The sequence below is a fragment of the Bos javanicus genome, chromosome 20, assembly GCF_032452875.1.
Source record: "Bos javanicus breed banteng chromosome 20, ARS-OSU_banteng_1.0, whole genome shotgun sequence".
Classification (NCBI taxonomy): Eukaryota; Metazoa; Chordata; class Mammalia; order Artiodactyla; family Bovidae; genus Bos; species Bos javanicus.
The window spans coordinates 34973863-34990385 of record NC_083887.1 but is presented as its reverse complement, the minus strand read 5'-3'; the positions used below and the strand labels follow the sequence as shown (position 1 = coordinate 34990385).

At 42.0% G+C, this 16523-nt stretch overlaps 1 protein-coding gene across 1 annotated transcript in view; it reads right to left on the bottom strand.

Annotated features, from left to right (window-relative positions):
- Window positions 1–12705, bottom strand: part of C9 (complement C9) — a 67168-nt gene extending 54463 nt beyond the window's left edge. Inside the window, exon 1 of the mRNA XM_061393663.1 lies at window positions 12517–12705. Coding sequence (XP_061249647.1) covers window positions 12517–12593 — 77 coding nt within the window. The 5' untranslated portion in view covers window positions 12594–12705. The remainder of the gene's footprint in view (window positions 1–12516) is intronic.
- Window positions 12706–16523: the final 3818 nt, after the last annotated feature.

Here is a 16523-nt window from a genome sequence, read left to right as displayed (position 1 = left end):
TTATTTTCAACATAGATTTTTTCCTCAGAGAACTTCCCCTAACCCTTCATGTAGTTTACTTTTCCATGTACATATTCTTATAGCATCTTATTCTTCCCTATATCATAAGTGCCTCTGCAATAACATATTTCATTTAATCAATTTATATATTCACTTTTTTATTCATTCATCAAATATTTATTGTCAACTGTTTTCTAGGCTTTAAGGATACAATGGTATGCAAAACAACCAAAAATAGAAACCATGATCTTCCAACTAACAGAACTTATGTCCTAGATAAAAACATCAGTGAGCTAAGGAAATTCTCAATCTTGCTCAGCTTGCATATCAAGTGTCTGGAACATAATAGGTACTCAGCAAATGTTTTATGAATGAATAAATGAATAAGTACATGAAGATGAAGAAAGTTCTTGATCTTTGGTCTAGGACAGACTCAGGTCTGTGTTTCTCTAGGCTCTGATCTGGTGAACCACTTATATTATATTCTTACAAGACTTGCTTGTCATTCAGCAACCTTCATGACTGAAGATACCATTTTTGTAAGTCTGACCTTTGCCTATATCATTCAGAAAATCAGGACACTTGATAAACTTCAGTATTCTAAAAGTACAGGTTAAAAACATTTAAGACAAGCTGCCAAAACTCCTTAAAGAACCTGATTTCATGGAAGTTTGAATATTTACATCTATTTAAGATCACGTGGCTGAAAAATTCTCTTCGAGAACTTTTCCATTAAACTAAATCCTTGTCTGGAACTGACCAGCCCTAATCAAGAGGCAATGGTGGATGCACCTTTATGACCTAGAGAAACAGGAAGGTCTCACTATTGATTACATATCATAATCCTCCAATAGTGAAAATAGGAATTGTAAAGTTATAATCCCCCATTCCACACTAATTAAATCAAGCTTTCTAAGGATGGGCTTCAGGCACCAATGTTTTTTAAAAGTATCCCAGATTATTCTCACATTCACATGAAGTTGAGAAAAACAGCTTGGCACTATCTAGAGGATATCTATAAAATTTGGGGTGTAAGGGGGTGTCCATTACATTGCATAACCCAAGCTTGAGATCACCACTGACCCGAGTCACTGCATTGGTTTATCACTGGTTTTAGGAATCACTCTAGGCTTTACCTACTAATGTACTTACGGATCTTTGTAATCTACAAATCTAGCTTTTCTAGTATTAGTTAGGCCTGGTGCATTCAACTGGATTATTTGTTCCTATCTTTTTTGTATTTATCACTTATAATATCATGTTAGCATTTTGTTTCAGTGTCTTTCCCAAAGAGATTAATTCCTTGGTTTTAGAAATAACACCCTAAATATACCAGTGGTATGACACATTATGCACCCAATATGTCAACAAATCTGGAAGACCCAGCAATGGCCACAGTACTGGAAAAGGTCAATCCTCATCCCAATTCCTAAGAAGGGTATTACTAAAGAAAGTTCTAACTGCAATTAGACAATTGCACTCATCTTCCATGCTAGTAAGGTCTTGCTTAAAATCTGGCATGCTAGGCTTCAGCATTATGTGAATCAAGAACTTCCAGATGTCCAAACTGGGTTTAGAAAAGGCAGAGGAACCAGAGATCAAGTTGCCAACATTTGCTGGATCATAGAGAAAGCAAGGGAATTCCAGAAAAACATCCACCTCTTTTTCATCCACTATGCTAAAGTTTTTGACTGTGTGGATCATAACAAATGGTGGAAAGCTCTTAAAGAGATGGGAATACCAGACTGTCTCACCTGTCTCCTGAGAAACCTGTGTGTGGGTCAAGAAGCAACGGTTAGAACCCTGTGTGGAACGACTGATTGGTTCAAGATTGTGAAAGGAGTACAACAGGGCTGTCTGCTGTCACCCTGTTTGTTTAACCTATATGTTGAGCACATCATGAGAAATGCCAGGCTGGATGAGTTACAAGCTGGAAACAAGATAGGCGGGAGAAACATCAACAGTCTCAGATACGTGGATGGTACCACTCTAATGGCAGAAAGCGAAGAGGAACTAAAGAGCCTCTTGATGAGGGTGAAGGAAGAGAGTGAAAGAGTCAGCTTAAAACTAAATATCGAAAAAACTAAGATCATGGCATCCATCCCTATTACTTCATGGCAAATAGAAGGGGACAAGGGGGAAGTTGTGACAAATTTCCTCCTCTTGGGCTCTAAAATCACTGCAGATGGTGACTGGAGCCATGAAATCAAAGGCTATTGCTTCTTGACAGGAAAGCTACGACAAACCTAGATAGTGTGTTGAAAAGCAGAGACATTATTCTGCTGACAAAGGTCCATATAGTCAAGGCTATGGTCTTCCCAGTGGTCATGTACAGTGTGAGAGCTGTACTGTAAAGAAGACAGAGCGCCAAAGAATTGATGCCTTCAAACTGTGGTGCTGGAGAAGACTCCTGAAAGTCCTTTGGACAAAAAGGAGACCCAACAAGTCAATCTTAAGGGAAATCAACCCTGAATACTTGTTGGAAGGGCTGATGCTGAAGCTGAAGCTCCAGTATTTTGGTCATCTGATGTGAACAGCTGACTCATTGGAAAAGTCCCTGATGCTGGGAAAGATTGAGGGCAGAAGGAAAAGAGGTCATCAGAGGATGAGATGGCTGGACGGCATCACAGATAAAATGGACATGAACTTGGGCAAATTTCAGGGGATGGTGAGGGACAGGGAGGCCTGGTGTGCTGCAATCCATGGGGCACAAAGATTTGGACACAACTGGGAGACTGAACAACATGATACCTTAATCTTTCTCACCTGCCATTGAGACCAGCTTCAGTGAATAACTAGTTCAGAGAGTATGGTACAGACTTGGGGATTATGAATGGAAGGTAAAACTCACTGCAAATACTGTAGAGTGACTTACAGTCCTTTGTTTGGCAAGCCTAGAGTGCAGTCAGTACTGGGGACCAACCAGAAAGACTGTTCTTGATGTCACACATCAGTGACTAGGACCCTGCTCCCGTGACACTGGCATTGATCATAGAAGTTTCTCTAAAATCCTTCACATTAATGGTAGCCCCGCATTAACAATGTGCACACTAATTGACTCACATTGGACTTAGAACAGGGCACCAGATCTTTGCCTTTGATTTTTTATTGCCCTCCTAGACTGTGATTTCAGTTCATCCTCTGAATGATCCAACCTGGTCCCATGGGTAGTTCTTCACAGATCCCACTCTTGCCTCAGAAGGACTTACACCCCTCTAAATGTCAGGCTCAGCATATTTTTTCATTTGCTAGGACTGCCATAACAAAGTACACAGGCTTAAACCTCAGAAATGTATAGGTGTCTGCAGTGTTGAATTCTTCTGAGGCCTCTCTCCTTGCTTTGTAGGTGAAGGTCTTCTTCCTGTGTCTTCATTTGATCTTTCCTTGGTACCTTTGTGTGATCACAGTCACTCCTCTTATAAGGACACCAATTATAATGGATTAGGGCCTGCCCTAACGACCCCCCAGTACCGTCACATTCTGAGGTACTGGGAGTTAGACTGTCAACATATAAATTTTAGAGGGACACAATTCAGTCCATAACACTCAATAAAAGTTTTTTGATTAAGCAGTGTCTTATGTTTTCCGCTACTTTTTCTAGACCATTTCCAAAGCTTATTTTCTCAAAAAACCTTTATTTTACCACTGAGGGTAAATTCTACAGGTGTTATTAGTTATATTTTACAGACAGGAACCTAAAAACAGAAAATTATTCTGCTTATTCAAAGTTTGACAGTTAGTAGCAAAACTGGGTTAAGAATTTCTGTCTCGCCACTCTTTCTTGCTGCTATTTAATTGCTAAGTCATGTCCAGCTCTTTTGTGACCCCATGAACTATAGCTCCCCAGGCTCCTCTGTCTGTGAAATTCTCCAGGCAAGAATACTGGAGTGGGTTGCCATTTCCTTCTCCAGAGGATTTTTCCCACCCAGGGATCGAACCCTGGTCTCCTGCATTGGCAAGTGTATTCTTTGCCACTGAGCCAAAGCTACACTTTCGCTTCCTCTCTTATGCTATCTTTTCTCCCCATCTCAAATCCTCTTTGAAATAATCTAAAGAATCATAGCTTATTCCACAGTTTATGGATGTAATAGTCTGATGATTGTTAGACATTTAGAGACACATTAAGTTAATAAGGATATATTTATTTTTTAAATATAGCAGCTCTATGTAAAGGTCAGCAATTAGGCAATCTAGTTCTTGCCTGAATGTATTTTTAAAGCTTATATTCAGGTTAGCCATGAAGTTCACACCCAAATGAACTTTTTGGCCAACCCAATATATAAATGTTGTCAAATTAAACAAAACTGAAAATTACTGAAAAGTGTGTGAACACCTGAATGTTTTGCCTTCATTGCACCAGATACCTGGATATTTAGAGGCAAAATAAAGGTAGGGCTTGAGGGAATTATTAGGAGGAAATAACAGATTATGCAAGAGGAATGTGTTATTGAAATGAAAGCACTCCATAAATATTAAGAAAGAAGGTGAGTAATCTTGGATAGCTCCTTTTGTGCCCAGTACCCCCTCCTCAGACCCTTTAACTCACTAGACAGACAATCTTTTGTAGCACAAAGACTGTGTCTGTACAAAGTCTACCACCTGCCTTTCACCCTGCTGAGCTATTAGGCTGAGTGGAGAAGTATTTATAATGCACTTTCTGGATTCTTAGATGAAATGTGTTTATCAAGTAAAGCCTACTTCCAAGTGTTTCAATCTCAGCTTGAAAGTCATTTCCTAGATCAAAGAGATGTACATCAACTTGGCAGGGGGTCTAAATCTGGACCAGAAATGCAGTAAATGAAGAACCACTGAGGTACACCTGGTCGCATCTCCCTGCCATGAAGAGAGGTTTCCAGCTTCAGAAAATGAAAACCTCAGGAGAGTAGTTCACACCCAGGACACTTTGTGGTGGGCCCAGGCAAGAAAACGCCTGCTGTAGCAAGGAATCCTTTTGTCAATAAATAAGACAGTGTGGCTCCTTTGAGTGAAGAAATATAAACTAACACAGGATTGCATTCTTAACCCATGGATCCTCCAGCTTGTTTAGTTCCTGTGGTTCATCAGGACGAAAAAAAAATATAACGGCTGTGGTCACTACTCGAAAATTTCAGATCATCTCCTGGTTCCCCAAGTCTTAGTTAAGAGCTTCTCTCATGTACTCCCAATGAGCCAACATTCAGTAATATTTATGGAGGATCTGCTCTGGGTCAGGAATTGTCCTGGTGACTGGGGCCACAAGATAACATCTTGACCATCATGGAGCCTATGTTCCAGTGGGTGAGATACAATAAAAGAGTATCCTAAAAATGCAATATGCAGTGTCAGTTGAGATGCGAGCTGTGAAGGAAAATAAACCAGGGTAAGAGGACAAAAAGTGCCATAGGCTGGGGTGGAGGTGGGGTTTTTTGCAGAGGGTGGTGACTGAACCCTCTCAGAGAAGGGGTGTGTGTGTGCTCAGTCACTCAGTCATGTCTGACTCTTTGTGACCCCATGGACTATAGCCCGCCAGGCTCCTCTGTCCATGGTCGTGCTTTACAAATGCGTTCACAAATTTTTTCATGTTAAGACTATCAAGATGGGATCTATGTGACCCCTTTTGAAGCTGGTGGTGTCTTTGTCAATGCCTTTGATGAGTAGAACACAGGGGAAGTGAGCCTGTATGACTTTTAAGGCTAGGTTAGAGAAGCCCATGCAAGGTCTGCTGGTTTATCTAAAGACACTGGCCCTGGAAACCTTTTACCAATATGTATGAAGCCAGCTATCCTAAGCCCACCATGTGGAAAGTACACACACACACCCACACACACACACATACACAAGAGATTCCTAAGGAGAATCAATTGCTCCAGTCCCCCAGCTGCTTGGGTCTTCCCAGCTCAAGTGACAAACATGAGTGAAATTGTCATGATGACCCCAGCCCCAACCACATTTGCCTGCATCCATATGAGAGATCCACGACAACCACTCAACTGAGCCACGTCAATGCCGAATTCGAGTCAAAGAAGTAATTGGTATTGTTTTAAGCTCTTGTTTTGTAATGATTTGTTACACAGTAAAGGAAAAAAATGATGAGAACAGGGTCTGCTATTTGTTTCGATACCTGAATGAATTCAGAGAGAAGGTATGTGAGGGTCTGGAAGAAGAGTGTTCTATGCTAAAGGAGTAAGTGCAAAGGGCCTGAGATGGCATGTTGGAGGTACGGCAAATGGAGCAGAGTGGCCACAAAGGAGAGTGAGATGCATCTGGAGGAACAGGCAGGAGCAGCTCATGGCTTGTTGCCTATGACGAGGAGGTTGCATTTGATCCTAAGCTTGATGGGAATCCTTAGAGGAATATGAGAACAGTAGCAACACTCAGATTTGCGTTTTCAAAAGATTTCCCTGATTGTTGGATGGGTAATTGACTATTGCAGAGTGGACGAGAGTGGATGCAGGGCAGAAAGGATAGTGATTTGGGCTAATGTAGTCACAGTAGAGACAGTGAGAATTGGGCAGATTTGAGGCATATTTTAAAGGTAATACCAACCAGACATGCAGTTACATTGCATGTAGCAATGACACTAATAGAGGAATCAAATATGGTTCCCAGGTTTTGACTTAGTAACTCGGTAGTAGGGCTTCCCTGGTGGCAGAGAGGTAAAGACTCTACTTGACAATGCAGGAGACACAAGAGATGAAAGTTCGATCCCTGGGTTGGGAAGGTCCCTTAGAGTAGGAAATGGCAGCCCACTTCAATATTCTTGCCTGGAAAATTCCATGGACAGAGGAGCCTGGTGGGCTATCTAGTCCATGAGGTTGCAAAGCGTAGGGCATGATTGAGTGACTGAGCTCACACAACACAGACAACATGACTCCGTGACCAGTGGTGCAGGCTGGGTGGGGATGGGTGGAGAAATCAGTAAGTCTGTTCTGGACATGTTAGGTTTGGGATGCTTGTGATATTTTCAAGAAAAGATGTTGACTAAGTAATTGGAGACTGGGCTCAGGAAATAGATCTGTATCCTAGATATAAACCTGAGAATTGTGAGAATATAGGTTAGGTGACATTTCTCACCATGAGACTAGAAGTGGGTGGTGCATCTGGAGTAAGGCTGAGGACTGAGACAACATTTAAAGGAAATGTTACAACATGTCTGAAAGCTGATGGGAACGATTTGGTACAAAGAGAGATACTGTTGATGTCCAAGAGGGGGTAGAATTAAAGGAGCAGTTAAAAAAAAAAAAAAAAAAAAAGGAGCAGTTTTTAGTGAGGCTGAAGCAGATGAAGCCAGTGCACAAGTGACTGGTTAGGCTCAGGGAACGTGTCGCCTTTAGCATTGTGGGCCTCAGAGAATTTGGCTGAATTGCTCTAGCCATTTACTTGTTGATATTCCTCACTAGACTGTAAGCCCACTGAGGGCAGAGACCTCAGTAACAGGCTCTGTATTACACTATATCTCCTGAAGCAACACCCGGCCCATGTTGCAAAGTCAAAAAATAACTCCTGTATTAAATGAGTGAATAAATAAAAGACCATACTTGGCCAAGAATAGTTCATAAATAAATATCTATTAACTTGTATTAAATGTGGATATTAAAAACACAGATGGATACAGCCAAACAAGGAGATTTTGGATATTTTATATATATATATATATATATATATTTTTTTTTTTTTTCGGCTGTGCTGCATGGTCTATGGGATCTTAGTTTCCTAACCAGTGATTAACCCCACATCCCCTGCAGTGAAAGCACGGAGACCTACCCCCTGGACTACAGGGGAATTCCCCAGATATTTTCAGTTTAATAGTCAGGCCTAAATTTTCTATTAATGAGTGTTTGGGTATTTTTCCAGATTGCTAGGTTTAATGAAAATGAATTGAATGATAATTGCTAACTTTTGTGAGTGCTTAGTTTATGTCAAAATCTCTTCTAAGTTTTATATTTATTATCTCATTTAATTTTTACATCAGCCTTATGAGGTATCTTCTGCTAGTATCATCATACTTGAAAGATAATAAACTAAGCCACAGTAACAATGAGTAATTATTCTCAGGTTACATAGAAGCTTCTTGGTGGCAGAGCTGGGATTCAATCCCAGGCAATTCATCTCCAGAACTGCCATACCCAGCTACTCTCTGGATTCCTAACTCCCAGTCTAGAATTTCTTAACTGTTAGAAAAATGAAGAATAAAGTAAATATGCCAACTAGAAACATGCCACATATACAGCCAAAAGGTGAATGACAAAACTGGGAAAGATGTTTATTATTCATACCAGAAATAAAGGACGACTAATATATAAAGTCATCATAGAAATCTCTAAGGGACTCAATTGAAAAATGGGCGAAGAATACAGTTAATGAAAAACAAAACAATCCATACATATAGCCTTTAAACATATGAAAAGATGTATAGCCTGATGAAGAGAAAGGCAAATTAATTCTATTCAAGATACTATTTTTTACCTATGAGTTCTGCAGATACAAAACTTGGCCTACAGCAAAGCTTCAGAGAAACAAGCACTTTTATACTCGGCTGACAGAAGTGCGAAATAATACCCACCTGTGGGACTGTGCGGCAATTTCAGCAAAATCTCGAAGCAAAACCTTTTGACCCAGTGATATATTAATGTCACTTCTGGGAATTAATCCTCAGGTACAATTATCCATTTTCAAAATGCTCTATGAATGAGGATATTCATTGCAACATGGCTTATATTAATAATACAATGTTGGAAACAACCCAAGTGTTGGTCAATAAAAGACAAGTTCTCTGAACTGTATATACCTACAATGGAAAATCAATCATTTGTGAGAGGAGGAAGTTCCTTTCGACTGATGTAGAAAAGTTTCCAGGATATATTGCAAAATGTAAGAGAAGAAAAGCAAAGTACAAGATAGTGTATATGATATGATACCTTTTATGAAAGAAAGGGAGAGAGTAGGATTATAGTCGGCTCTATGCTTTAATCCACATAAAGACATACTGGCAGGACACACGGGAAGCTGAAAAGGTGGGTCCCTGTTGGGAAGGTGTGAGGTGAGGCAGGGTGTGTTCTAAGTACTTTATATGTAACACAAACCTCATGACAAGTCAACACTTCTCAGTGTTTATTTGCTATTTTTTTGATCTTTGAACCATGTACACGTTTTGGTATTTACAAACGAAAAGGAAGAAACTAACAATAGCCATACTCTGGCTTCCTCAAACCCCTTTGTACCTGATGTCTAGTAATCACTTTGCTGGGCACGTTGCATTTGTTATCTCGGCTTTCTCCCAGCAGGTCACGTTGGCGTTTCCCTTATGCAGGTGCTAGGAACAGGTTTAGAGAAGTTAAGGAATTTGCCGAGGGTCACATAGCTAGTAAACTGTAAACCCCAAACTCAAGCTGCCTGGCTCTGGAACCTACAGTATGAGCTGTTATTCTACTTGTATGATGTTTTTTGTTGTTTTGCTTTTTTTAATATTTCTAGTCTACCTTGGGATTCACAAGAGATGATGTGCCATGAGCTGGTCTCATAGGCACGATTGTGTTTGCAAACAAATGATCACTGAAAATCCCCAATGGTTCACCAGTTGCAATAGCAATCGCTTCAGATAAAGTGTCTGCAGTGTCTCTCCCCTGAAGACTGGCAGTAAGTCCCTCCCTTCCTCTCCTAAACCAGAAAGCATATCAAAGTGAAAGGAATACCAAGGTTATTACTTGAAGGAACACTTCACAATTATTGAGTTCTTATAGCATGCTGGGCACAGATACTGTAAGTCAATTACAGGAATAGAGATTTAATGTCTACATCGAACCTTCTTAGATAAGAACCACTATTTTCACTGGGGCTTCCCTGGTGGTGCTAGTGGTAAAGAACCTGCCTGCCAATGCAAAAGACATAAGAGATGTGAGTTCGGTCCCTGGGTCAGGAAGATCCTCTGGAGGAGAGCATGGCAACCTACTCCAATATTCTTGCCTGGGAAATCCCCATGGACAGAGGATCCTGGTGGGCTAAAATCCATGTGGTTGCAGAGTCAGACATGACTGAACAACTAAGCACACACACACACGTGTGTGCACGCGCACACGTGCACACACACACACACACACACCCCATCTTACAGATGAAGGAACCAAGGTACGGAGAGGTTGAGTAACAGTTCAGAAAGGTTGCCCAGAGTTATATTGTTAGTAAGTAAATAATGGCACCTCAATTTGAGCTTGAAAAGTCTGGCTCCAGAGGACTGCTCTGTTCTGATCAAATTTGTATTTTAAAATTGTTTGCAAACACATTTATTTGGCTGAACTATGTGTCTCACTCCATGACTCGTCTGAACACTCTGTTTGACTTCAACCCTGTATCAAAGGGCTGAGCACAGTGTTCGGAACGGGGCAGCCTTACCAGCCTCCTGAGGGCATGGCAATGAGAGTCACTGCAGCCCAACCCCAGCCAGTGCAGCTGCTTAGAGCTGGGGGGCAGCCAAGGGACTTTTCTGGTCCTCTCTGGTCCTCTCTGAAACTGCAGGGCATGACCAGAACCTACGGGATCCAAACTTCAAAGCCATGGAAGCCTTCCCAAAGGCCTCTCATTCTTGATCAGTAGGAGTCATGATCTAAGAATGTGGGTTGTTTAAATTATTTTTTAACTTAAGAAAGGGTCAGGGTAAGCACAAGAGGGCTAAAACAACTTTCAGTAACTGGCTTCCTCAAACCCCTTTGTACCTGATGTCTAGTAAATGCAAATAATGCTTCTTAGATAATATGAGAAGAGGTAGTGATGGGATAAAGGAAAGCCTGGTGAAGCATTCCCCCCAAGCATGGGCTGGTCTGTGTAGCATGTCTGTGTGTCCCCTCCTGGAAGATGCAGCCGTGTGAGCAAGCTCCACATGTCTGATGGGCCCCAAACAGAATTGTAGTCTCCACGGCAGCTGGGAGAGAGGCAGTGATGTGCTTGAGATGGGCACCAGCACCCAGATTGGTGAACCTGAGAGTCAAATGGGCTTCCCAGGTGGCTCAGTGGTAAAGAATCCACTTGCCAATGCAGGGGACCTGAGTTCATTCCCTCCAGGGTCAGGAAGATCCCCTGGAGAAGGAACTGGCAACCCATTCCAGTATCCTTGCCTGGAGAATCCTATGGATAGAGCTATATAGTTCATGGGGTGGCAAAAAGTTGGACATGACTGAGCGTCTGAACACCACCACTGAGCCATATGACTGAAGGGAAATTGAATACAGGTCACAGTCACATCGGGCAGAGGGACAGTGTAGTTGATTTCCCCAGGCTGTATTGTCAAAGGGTGGGATATTTTAATACTGTCACCAGGTGGGATCATGCTGTATCAGATGACACAGGACTGTGTGTTCTCTAACCATTCTGAATTACAACATAGATGGTCAATAAGCACATCTTGTTCGGTTGGTTTATTTTCTGGATTGGCTTGGAACGGGCTTCCTGTTCCCAATTAGGGTCAGAGCAAAAGAAGAGAAGTGTCTTTGCTGGAAGCCTGGCTTACAGGTCTGCACCATGGTGATTCTTCCTGAATGGAAGAAAACACTCCCCTAAACCTAAGGACAAAATGTATGCCTCTGGATACCTCTTGGGATGTCAAGGAAGAGAAGGAAATTGGCCAACCTCTGCCTGGTGTGGAGGCAAAGGCAGGATGTAGCCAATTATTGAGAGTGTTAGACATGGAGGCCAGAGAAGGCAGTGGCACCCCACTCCAGTACTCTTGCCTGGAAAATCCCATGGATGGAGGAGCCTGGTGGGCTGAAGTCCATGGGGTGGCTAAGAGTCGGACACGACTGAGCGACTTCCCTTTCACTTTTCACTTTCATGCATTGGAGAAGGAAACAGCAACCCACTCCAATATTCTTGCCTGGAGAATCCCAGGGATGGGAGAGCCTGGTGGGCTGCCGTCTATGGGGCCGCACAGAGTCGGACACAACTGAAGCGACTTAGCAGCAGCAGCAGCAGACATGGAGGCAGAGTGAGGGAGAGATTTATTTGCTTAAACTTCTCAGACCCTAGATACTGATGTGTGCATATGTGGCAGTCATTTGCGACCCAGTGGACTAGACCACCAGGCTCCTCTGTCCATGGAATTCTCCAGGCAAGGATACTGGAGTGGGTTGCCATGCCCTCCTCCAGGGGATTTTCCCAACCAAGGGATCAAACCTGCATTTCCTGCTTTGCAGGCGGATTCTTTACCGCTGAGCCACCAGGGAAGCCCCCTAGAAACTGATAAACCCAGGTTTATTATATCCTAGTGAAAACCAGCTTTGTTTCTTAAGTCCAGTATTTGAAGAATATCTCAGCCTTAACATTTAAATACCTTGTTTAAAAGAAATCCCTGGAAATGGCAGCAGGTTTCCTGGAAAAACTCTGAAAGACATACCTGAGCTTTTTCTCTTTCTTTTTCAAAGTTTAGATTCTCTGGTTCCATACCTTAATGTGAGTGAAAAATTTTACCTACTTCACTGCTATAGAAGCAGACTCTGAAATGGCAAAGCCCGCAGGGAAATTCCAGAGACAGAGAGAAAAGTGACTCACCTGGGAGTGGGCCCCGCTCTCAGGAGACTTATTTCTAGAATGCATATTGCAAAGGCGAACCTCTGGCCGGCAGACATTTGCACTAGCGAGCTAGCTCCCGGAGTGGAATGCCCAGACAGTTCCTGGAAGACACTAATTTGCAAAGGACTGGGGAACAATTATTGTTTGCTTTTGCTCAGGATTTCTTTAGAATTGGGCTTCCTGGGTGCCAAAGTCCAATCAAAGGAGAGTCATTTCGTAACCTGGGGCCTACCGTTTTGGCCAAGAGTATATTTATCAATTGTATATTCAAGCGAGAAGCCCATGACTGCTAAATGGCTGAGATGTGTTGAAAACAAAAACCCAACAGACAACTCCAGTGGTTCGCATTTTCAGAGACTCTGGGAGGGATCATGGGGGACTGTAATTTGGAGGAAAAAGGTCTGTGGATAATTCTTATAGAGGCAGAAACTCAAAATTAGTAAAAGAATTGCACTGACTAGAAACAGTTACAGACATAGCTGTTGCCCTCTGAGGATGAACTGTATGGTATTTCCACATGGACAGATCGTAAAATGCACTTACAAACCGACATCTTTTTATAAGTGAACTGAGTCATTTTGAAGAATCCAGGTACGTTCCCTAAGGCCTTTCCAGTGTCTTTCAGAAGGACATGGTGTCTTTATCTAAGAAGCACACCTGTCAGCAAGATAGATTCTAAGATGGAATTACTTGCTCCAACCCATCAGAAAGAATTTTTTCCCCTCATTTTCACATTCTTCAGAACTTGTGAAAAGGGCAGGCTATTTTGGAAGTACTGGAGAAGGGGGATATCACAGTTGCTTTTAAAACACTGGTTGCATAAGAGAATGACTTGGGGGACCTGTGAATAAACACTGATGGCAGCCCACTCCCACCTGATACTAATAATTGATCCAGGATGGGACCCTGCATCAGTATTTTTTAAAATTTTATTTATATTTGGCTGTGCTAGGTCTTTGTTGCTTTGCTTGGGCTTTCTCTAGTTGTGGCGAGAGGGGGCTACTCTTCATTCTGGTGCTCGGGCTTCTCTTGCTGAGAGCACAGGCTCTAGAGCACAGGCTCAGGAGTTGTGGCACGCAGGCTTAGTTGTTCCATGACATGTGGAATCTTCCTGGACCAGGGATTGAACCCATGTCCTCTGCATTGCCAGGTGGATTCTTATCCACTGTGCCACTGGGGTTGTCTTTCATCAGTATTTTTTAAATTTTGCTGGGTCATTCAAATGTGTGACCAGTGTTGAGATTTTGAATGATCACCTTGAGAAAAAACACAGGAGGTACAATATGTTATTGATGTTTAAAAATTTTGCTGACACTTAAGGGGACTTCATGGGTTTCCCTGGTAGCTCAGCTGATAAAGAATCCGCCTGCAATGCAGGAGACCCCAGTTTGACTCCTGGGTTGGGAAGATCCCCTAGAGGAGGGCATGGCAACCCACTCCAGTATTCTTACCTGGAGAACCTCCATGGACAGAGGACCCTGGTGGGCTACAGTTCATGGGGTTACAAAGAGTCAGACATGACTGAGCAACTAAGCACAGCACAGAACAAAGGGACTTCATAAGTATTCATTAATTAAAAATAGGCAAATTTCAAACATTAGTACATACCAAGGCTGGCAAAACAGAGAGTAGAGTTGGGGAGCTGGTTTTCCAGTACTGCCTACCTTTTGCATCTTCTCTATTATCTTATCTAGCGTAAGAGTTAACTACTTTCATCACCATTTCCTGCCCCCTCTTTTAAAAATTTTATTTTCTTTTTTATACAGAGCAAGAGCTTTCTAATGGGATTAATTTCATCAGTTCCCGAGTCTGCTGTGTAGATAATTTACATGGTCAATATGTAGATCTTGTAGAATTGCTAAGTAATGAGGCAATTCGAACGTGTGTGATGACGCTTGTAACTACATTGATGAATAAATTTTGCCCAAAGGACTCTGCTTGGGAATACTTGCTAATGACAAGTGGGCTGTATGTAGATATAGTGTAAATCTTTCAGATATAATGGAGGAGTGCTGAGCCCCCTCTCTTACATGGCCTCTCTGAACCCTGCCAGGATATTTGTGGAAAGAAGGTCTTGGAAGCAGGCATTGTAGAATGATGCTTTATGCTAATTAGACTTAAAGCTAATTGATTAGACTTTGCGATAATTGACTGATCAATTAGATGTAACTGGAGATTGAAAGGGATTCCCAGGTGGTGCTATTGGTAAAGAATCCACCTGCCAATTCTTGAGACCTAAGAGATGCTGGTTCGATCCCTGGGTTGGGAAGATCCCCTGGAGGAGGGCATAGCAACCCGCTCCAGTACTCCTGACTAAAGAATCCATGGACAGAGTAGCCTGGCAGGCTACAGTCCATAGGGTTGCACAGAGTCAGACATGACTGAAGTGACTAAGCAGCCGCAGGAGACTGAAAAGTCACCTCTCTCCTTGGAGACTGACTCACTGGAGGTGGAAATGGATAGGGGTATTTCTTAGCTGACTGGTTTAAATATTGAATTGCTCTGTAGAAGCTATTTTTTCCCCTATGGTTCAGGAAAAATGTAATGAAGCAAAGTAATGGGAGTGGCAAAGTATAATAATAACGTACTGTATTAATAATAATTATAAAAATATAGTGTGTCTTACATTTCTGTAGCATTTTTAACTCTTCTTTGCCCTTAACAGCTATCATGTATCAGACATTTTTTGAAATGAGATTTGTGTTCCCATGTGAATCTCAAGGAAATGAGGCATCGTGATGCATTGGACCAGAGAAATGAAAATGATAACATTTTAAATTTGGTAACACTTGGTGGCTTCCAAAGAACAGGATGAATAAATGTTTATGAAACTTCTCTAATGTGCCAGGTTGTGTATGTGTCATCTCATGTAATCCTCAAGATAACCCATTTTACAGTTGAGGAAGCTGAGCTTCACTGAGATAACCTCATTTGTCCAGCATCACCCACCCTCAGTGCTGAGTAGTTGGAATTTGAACTTGGTGAATCTTAGGCTTTTCCTACCACCTCATCAGTTCTGTTGGTACTATTCTAATTCGTCTGGTCTTGTGCTCAGTTGGGTCCAGATCTTTGCAATTCCCTGGACTGTAGCCTGCCAAGATCTTCTTGGTCCTCAAGGTACATGAGATTTCCCAGGCAAGAATACTGGAGTGGGTTGCCATTTCCTCCTCCAGGAGATCTTTCCGACCCAGGGATTGAACCTGTGTCTTTTTACCACATGGTCTTCCTTTACCTTCAATTTGTTGCAGCCTGCCTTTTACTCCACTAAAGACCTCCATATTGCTGAATCTGAGGTACATTTTTTTGGCCCTGTCTTTGTCTCATAGAAGCATTTGACCCTACTGGCTGCTCTTATGCCTGAAAGTTCTCTGTTTCTTTGGCTTTTATGATACAGCATTTCCTGTTCTTCCACTTTTCATTTGTTAACTCCTCTGCCTTGAAGGTCAGGGAAGTCTGGCGAGCTACCGTCCTTGGGGTCACAAAGAGTCAGACACGAATTAGTGACTGAACAGCAACTCCCTCGTCCATCAGATGCTACTATCAGATGCTCCTTATCCATCCAGCAGATGCTACGATTCTCCTTCTTTCCTCAATCTCCACCTACTTTTCTTATCTACTCTTAAGGTTATACCCATCATTTAGAACCAGCAGTTTCCAGAGGTGGTCTGTTGGAACCAGAAGTCTCAAAAGGTGGTCTGTTGAAGCTCCTTTACCAAAATCTTCTGGGTTCTTGTTTTGAAAGTATAGATATCTGGAAGCGACCATTTTAAAAGACGTAAAATGTATTGTGTTACTTTCCAGCTTAACAAGTACTTCTAAGAAAAGGATTTTAATTTGTGTTAAGTTGAACTTGTCATGTCTAAAGTCAAATGCATACTTCTTGCCCTGTCCCTGTCAAGGAAGTTCTTCTTATATTCCCTATTTCATTAATGAGTCACCATTCCCCTGCTTTTCTGTTTCTATATCTCAAAGTCATCTTTGTCTTT